The sequence below is a fragment of the Engraulis encrasicolus genome, chromosome 6, assembly GCF_034702125.1.
Source record: "Engraulis encrasicolus isolate BLACKSEA-1 chromosome 6, IST_EnEncr_1.0, whole genome shotgun sequence".
NCBI classification, from domain to species: domain Eukaryota; kingdom Metazoa; phylum Chordata; class Actinopteri; order Clupeiformes; family Engraulidae; genus Engraulis; species Engraulis encrasicolus.
The window spans coordinates 15173896-15181395 of record NC_085862.1 but is presented as its reverse complement, the minus strand read 5'-3'; the positions used below and the strand labels follow the sequence as shown (position 1 = coordinate 15181395).

The window sequence follows — 7500 nt, the reverse complement described above, 5'->3', positions numbered from 1 at the left end:
TGAGGGTTGAAATTAATAGGGTGCCACACATGGTGGCAGCCGTTACCCTAAGTTTCCCCTTGTGGGATCAATAAACATAAGTCTAAGTCTAAGGATTTGCCATGCACATACTGCACACTGCAGTACAAACATAGGCGATAGGCCATACATAGAAATATACACATCTACAAAGACATATGTGCAATACATAGCCTACATAAATACATAGACACACTGGCACATATACATGATAAACATACAATACAAACATACTTTAGCCTACTGTACGCATTCATAGGCCTACTGTGTAGCTGTATGATACCTGGCACAGACTAGAGAGCCCACAGCCAGGAGACTCTTTGAGGTGTCTTGTCGCCCCCTGGCGAGCGGAAGTGTGCAGTGACGGTAGCTGGCTGACTGAAGTTGGAAATCTCGTACTGTACTGTAGTGTAGAGTGGGGCTTGCTGTGGGCTCAGGTGTGGGTTACGATGTTACCCCTATCCATTAAAGATGACGAATATAAGCCCACTAAATTTAACCTCGTCGCCAAGATTTCAGGATGGTTCAGGTAAGTGAAAATGCACCATTCTCGCGTTTCCTCTTTTCCACTGCTGACACAAGTAGAGCATTTTCAGCCAGTATGGCGAGTTTGGCCACATCTCCAGTTGGCTAGCTAGCATCGTAGCATCTCAAGCTGGTTTGCTTCGTTTGACAACTAGAACGGCAACTGACTCCAGGACAGATGCATAGACATCCGTCTGGACGTGACTAGTAGCACCAGAGTCTGTCCTTACTGTCTAGAGAGTTGCTAGCTAAATGTTGCCGAGCGAGCTGAGCCAGCATCTGTGTGGTCTGCACCGCTCTGGGTGCTCTGATCTCGGATGCAGCAGCTAGCCGGGGTAGTCACACACTACACCCGTGACTGGTAGTCACCCGGAGCATATGCTGTGTTATTCCACCTCTTGAGCCTGTGCTTGTGCTGTGCGCAGATGAATGAGATGACAAGCGTTTAAACGAGCGTCCACGTTGGACTCCCCGGTGAATGCTATTCGCATAGCAGCCACACAGAGGCGGCGGCTAGCTAGCCAAATAACTTTGATTTGTTGCCCTGGCCAAATCAGCGATAAGTGGCGTGGTGTGATAAGGGCAGTTGGGTTGATTTGTTGTGTTGTGAAAGACATTCTGCAATCTGCACAGCAACACAAGACGGTCTAACCAGGCAGATTTTATTGACCGCTCTACTTCTTATGCACCCACTGCTCTGCTTCCCACAGCTGGTTCCGTAGCCAGTGGGATGAGCAGGCTAGCACGCTAATATCCATCTGGCATCCTGACAGTACCGATACCTTTATGTCAACTGGTTCATGTCCAAGTAGCCCGAAGCACAGAGTATAAAACCATGCTGGAACTGACTTATGATCATTATTATTCATTTATAATGACGTGTGCGCTTGCTTGCGTGGCAGTGTGGAGAGCTAGCATACAATAGAGGGAAGAGCTAGCCTTGCTTTCCCTTTTGTTTATTTACTAATGTGTGAACGCAAAATCTTCCCCTCAGGTCGATACTCGCTGACAAGACGTCTCGGAACCTGTTCTTCTTCTTGTGTCTGAATCTGTCCTTCGCCTTTGTGGAGCTGCTCTATGGCATCTGGAGCAACAGGTAAGGGACCGTTCGCGCTAGGGCAGTTGCCAGCTACCAGCAGCTCTCCCCGGAACGTCACCGTTCATTTGCGCAGGATGTGCCACGTATGTCTTAAAGCGCGCATTCAGACACCCGGGTAGAGCTCTAGTCAGCAGCCTTTGGCCGCTGTGGCTTGCTTGGGGAACCCCCAGATATCCAGAACCATTATACATCTAAAACATAAACATTGACCTACACTACAACTCCATGGCAATAAACTCTGCTCCCCATGAAGACTGCCCTGGCCCTGTCTAACACAGATGGAAGCTGAAGCATGCACATGGTTCATTTTGCTTGATGTTTTGGTAACTCATGGTATAATTACTGACAAGACTTGTCAACCATTGCACCTGGTGCTGGGCAAAGTGTGTGTGTGTATGCGTGTGTGTGTGCGTGTGCGTGTGTGTGTGCGTGCGTGTGTGCGTGCGTGTGTGTGTGTGTGTGTGTGTCTGCGACTCACTGGCGAGTGCTGCCGGTGACCGGAGGGAGATGTTGAGTAGTCGTGTGTTAATGAGTAATGGCCAGTGTGGTGCCATGGACACACAAGAAGACAGTACAGCAGCCGTGAACTGTGCAGGACATACACAGCCATGGACATTGTATCTGTGGGGTGTGTGTGTGTGTGTGCGCGCGCAGTACAGAAGCGCAGTACAGAAGTAGATAGTGTATCTGTGATAAGTGCGTGTGGACAGTGGACAGTGATCTCTGGTGTGTCTGTGTGTGCGGACAGTGGACAGTGTGTCTCTGAGGCGTGTTTGTGTTTGTGGGCAGTGTATCTGTTGGCCAGAGGTTCAGGCACCGTGGTCCTTTCATGCCGATGGCATCGCCTGCAGTTCCCCTTACTATCGGTTGAAACAGCTTAACTAACAACAATGCTATATGACATTACCGAGAGTCCTTCACTAAGTGACAGATGAAGACATGGTCATTACCATTGTAGAAATAAGTTTATAGTGGATGAAAGGGGTTAATAGCAGAATGCTACACAGCATGCTGCTGATGAACCCTGAATATTTTGGGACCCCAAAGACTTTCGACTAACCACTCACACGCCCCTATGGCATAGTCACTTACCATTGAGGACAGGTGCAGTGACCCGAAACGAAAAAGTGAAAAAAAATTAAAAAGTTGGAGCAAATAATCTGAGTTGACTGTGACTTTTCTCCCACTTCACTACTAGTCACTCAGCCTAACCACCCTTACACCACAGATTCTTTAAGTATATTATAGAGACATGCCAATGCAATAGGTTGCTAAGGGCACCTAACATGACCAGGTTCCGGTCTGCCTAAATGGGCGTGTCATAATACTCCTATCATTGAATAGAATAGTCCTTAGGTCTGCCCCCCCCCCCCTCCCCCTTGCAATAATAGAACGCGGAAACAATGGTCCAATGGAACCTCTCTCTCTCTACTCTCTCTGCTCACACCCTCTTGCTAACCCCTCTGCCCGACAGCCTGTAGCCCAGTGGTTACTACAGTAGACTGTAGTTTATAGTTGTGGTGGTGTTGGGGCAGTGTGTGCAGATGTGGAGGGTTGCTTTGTGTGTTGGGTTGTGTGGAGGGGTGTTGTGTGTTTGTCATGTAGATGTAGAGGGTTGCAGTGTATGTTGTGCAGGTGTGGAGAGTTGCTGTGTGTGTTGTGTGATGTAGAGGGTTGCTGTGTAGTGTGTGTTGTGTGATGTGGACGGTTGCTGTGTATCTTGGGTTGTGTGGAGGGTTGCTGTGTGTGTCGTCATGTAGATGTAGAGGGTTGCAGTGTTTGTTGTGCAGGTGTGGAGAGTTGCTGTGTGTGTTGTGTGATGTAGAGGGTTGTTGTGTGTGCAGATGTAGACGGATGCTCTGTATGCTGTGTTGGGTAGGGTTGTAGTGTGTGTTGTGTTGTACTGGGCCCCACTGTAGCCAGTTGGCTAATGAGTAACGGTGGTGTAGTCGGCAGACGGGCGGAGAGATCTGAGCCACACGCACACTGCTCAACACTTGTGTTTCAGTCACTGATGTTGACTTTGGGGCAGTTTGTGGTGTTGTTTGGGTAGCAAGTAGAGTTGTTTGGATTGTAGGTGGTAGTGTTTGGGCAACTTGGTGGTTAGTGTGTGATATAGTTGGGAGGTGTTTGAGTGGTTTGTATTGTGGTATTATTGGTTGTGTTGTTTGGTTAGTTTGTGGTGTTGTTTTGGTAGATGGTGTTTGTGGTGTTGTTTTGGTAGATGGTGTTTGTGGTGGTGTTGGGGTAGATTATAGTTTGTGGTGGTGTTTGGGTAGTTTATAGTTTGTGGTGGTGTTTGGGTAGTTTATAGTTTGTGGTGTTGTTTGGGTAGTTTATAGTTTGTGGTGGTGGTGTTGTTGTTGGGTTAGGTTATAGTTTGTGGTGTTGTTGTTGGGTTAGGTTATAGTTTGTAATGATGTTGGGGTAGGTTTCGAGGTGGATGTGCTTCTGCATCCCCTGCAGTCCGAGTATTGTGTGTGGAGTTGATAAATATATAGAGATGGGAAACGGAGGGAGCAATGGCTAGAAGGCTGTCAAGATCTGGTCCCACCACATCTTAGCAGTGTGTGTGTGTGTGTGTGTGTGCGTGCGTCCATGCGTGTCTGCGTGGATGTGTGTTTACGCTGTATAGGGCAGTGGTTCCCAAACTTAACCATGACAAGACCCCCCATGTACCGATAGATTCCAGCCAAGACCCCCCATGTACCGATAGATTCCAGCCAAGACTCCCCATGTACCGATAGATTCCAGCCAAGACCCCCCATGTACCGATAGATTCCAGCCAAGACCCCCCATGTACCGATAGATTCCAGCCAAGACCCCCCTGACACGGGCCGTGCACACTATTTGTCATCTCTTTCACAACCATAGTCTCGGTCTGTGTATCAGTGCCCCATTGGAATATATAAAATATAGAATTCAGAGATGAAATAGATTATTATAATGCAGTTCTCAACTAATGGGGATATTGTTTAGTTTATTTATGCTTATTTTGGTGTACATTTATTAATAAATCATTATTATTTTTTGCTATTATTTTTCTTCCAACCTGGCATGGCCCCCCTGGCACCCCTTCGCGGCCCCCCAGGGGTCCCCGGCTCACACTTTGAAAGCCACTGGTATAGGGGACTGTGGAAATGTCTGTTTATAATGCATGTTATCATTTGATATCGTATTGTATGTGTTTGATATGTGTGTATGTGTGTATTGTATTGTCTCTGTGATGTAATGTGTATGTAATACATGTGTTTTCTCATAATGTGCTTGTATTAACTGTGTGTGTGTGTGTGTGTGTGTGTGTGTGTGTGTGTGTGTGTGTGTGTGTGTGTGTGTGTGTGTGTGTGTGTGTGTGTGTGTGTGTGTGTGTGTGTGTGTGTCTCTGTGTGTGTGTGTGTGTGTGTGTGTGTGTGTGTGTGTGTGTGTGTGTGTGTGTGTGTCTCCAGTCTAGGTCTGATTTCAGACTCCTTCCACATGTTCTTCGACTGCACAGCTCTGCTAGCAGGTTTAGCAGCGTCAGTCATATCGAGGTGGAGAGCCAATGACTCCTTCTCTTATGGGTAAACAAACAAACACACACAGTCACACACACACACACACACACACACACTTACATACAATACTCTCTCTCTCTCACACACACACACAAACACACACACACAGCTCTGAAAGCGGGTCATAGTGGTGGAGAGACAGCGATTCTTTCACATGTACAAATACTTTGAATGTTTGTTTCAGTGTGTGTGTGTGTCAGGGCTGATAGTATTCAGGCTCCATGCCTGATTTCAGGCTTGACAGAGTTTGCAAAAATAAAAACATTGATAATAATTAGCCATTAGGTTATTCTTATTTCAGGAAGTGTTACAGGTTCAGGGTTTTCTTCTATCAGGCTTGAGTAATGGTCATATACAGGCTATTAAATGTTTGAATAATGTGTCAAAATAGGCCTAGGTTACGTCACTATGCAGTATCTTGTCGTCGTCGTTACAGCAGGGGAAAAAGTTCAGGCTCAGGATTTTTTTTCACTATCACCCCTGGTGTGTGCATGCGAGCATGCATTTGTGCGCCTGTGTGTGTACTGTATGTGTAACAACGTGTGTAGCAACAAAAATGTGTGTAGTTGCGTGAGAGTGGAGGTGCTGGCTGTGCTGTTGTGATTCTTAAGTGTGTGTGTGTGTGTGTGTGTGTGTGTGTGTGTGTGTGTGTGTGTGTGTGTGTGTGTGTGTGTGTGTGTGTGTGTGTGTGTGTGTGTGTGTGTGTGTGTGTGTGTGTGTGTGTGTGTGTGTGTGTAGGTACGTGAGAGCGGAGGTGCTGGCTGGCTTTGTCAACGGCCTCTTCCTCATCTTCACAGCCTTCTTCATCTTCTCAGAAGGAGTAGAGGTATGACACACACACACACACACACACACACACACACACACACACACACACACACACACACACACGGGCGCGCACACACACGCGTGCACACACACACACACACACACACACACACACACACACACACACACACACATTCACACACACACACATTCACAAACACACACACACACACACACACACCAATACACACACACACCAATACACACACACACAAATACACACACACACACACACACATCGCATAAATGCCTTCATGTATTTTTCCTGTCTCCGTCGTTGGGCTCCCACACCATAGTATCGTGCGTGCGCGCGTGTGTGTGTGCGCGTGTGTGTGTGTGTGTGTGCGTGTGTGTGCGTGCGTGCGTGCGTGCGTGTGTGTGTGTGTGTGTGTGTGTGTGTGTGTGTGTGTGTGTGTGTGTGTGTGTGTGTGTGTGTGTGTGTGTGTCTGTGTTAGCGCCTCATGGGAAGTAACTGCCCGTGTCTATCGCTGAGTTGCTGTAATATAATGTAACGTGTGTGTGTGTGTAGCATACTCTAGTCTGGACCCCCCCTGTTGTGCACCATGAGATGCTGCCTGTCTCCATTGCTGGGCTGCTGAACCATAATAGTGTGTGTGTCTGTGTGTGTCTCTGTGTGTCTCTGTGTGTGTGTGTGTCTCTCTGTGTGTGCACGTGCGTGCGTGTGTGTGAGTAGCGAGCGCTAGAGCCCCCAGATGTGCATCATGACAGGTTACTGCCCGTCTCCATCGCTGGGCTCCTCGTGAACCTCGTCGGAATCTTCGTCTTCCAGCACGGGGGACACGGACACTCTCACGGAGGAGAGGGTGAGACACACACACACACACACCCACACACGTCATCAGAGTTTACCAACCACAAAAATACAATTCATCACTTCACACCGTTCTGTCTCTTATACATGGGTTCTAAATGTTTGTTTTAACCTGACTGCGCGAAACTAACTGGGCACAACTCAACCTCTGATTGTTGGATCCGCTGTCAGTTAAAAAAATGTGCTCACATGGTTGGCTGCCAGTGTCTTGCCCCTCCTCACAACATCGTGTTTCTAGACACTGTGAACCCAGAGCCGTCTAATAAGAGTTGCGCAAACCGGGGACCAGGAAGTCGGTTGGTGATGTGATTCGCGTAGATTAAAATGTTTCTTAACAGTAAACTTCTATTCGTTGGGAACTAACACAGAACCATCACATACCAAACAAAGATTAAGTACAAACAAATTACATTACCTTTACCACATTTTCTGTGGTCTACGGCCACCTCCTAGAAATAAGTAACTACTTCTAATAGAACTAAAGTCAATGGGGATTTCCATGTTAACGCTCCGTGAGGCTCCATGAGAGCCGCCATTGCTGTGGAAAGATTGAACCATTGAGGTCTATGGGAGTGACGTAACTCTGTTATTAGATGGCTCTGGGTGAACCCATGTATACACATGGCGATCGTCTTGAATCAAAA

The 7500-nt window shown here is 47.4% G+C and overlaps 1 protein-coding gene across 1 annotated transcript in view; it reads left to right on the top strand.

Moving 5' to 3' along the window:
- The first annotated feature begins 392 nt into the window (after nt 1-392).
- slc30a7 (solute carrier family 30 member 7) overlaps nt 393-7500 on the top strand; it is a 17387-nt gene continuing 10279 nt past the window's right edge. Inside the window, exons 1-5 of the mRNA XM_063200759.1 lie at nt 393-547; nt 1538-1639; nt 5089-5202; nt 5935-6022; nt 6719-6848. Of these exons, the coding sequence (XP_063056829.1) occupies nt 468-547; nt 1538-1639; nt 5089-5202; nt 5935-6022; nt 6719-6848 (514 nt within the window). The 5' untranslated portion in view covers nt 393-467. The remainder of the gene's footprint in view (nt 548-1537; nt 1640-5088; nt 5203-5934; nt 6023-6718; nt 6849-7500) is intronic.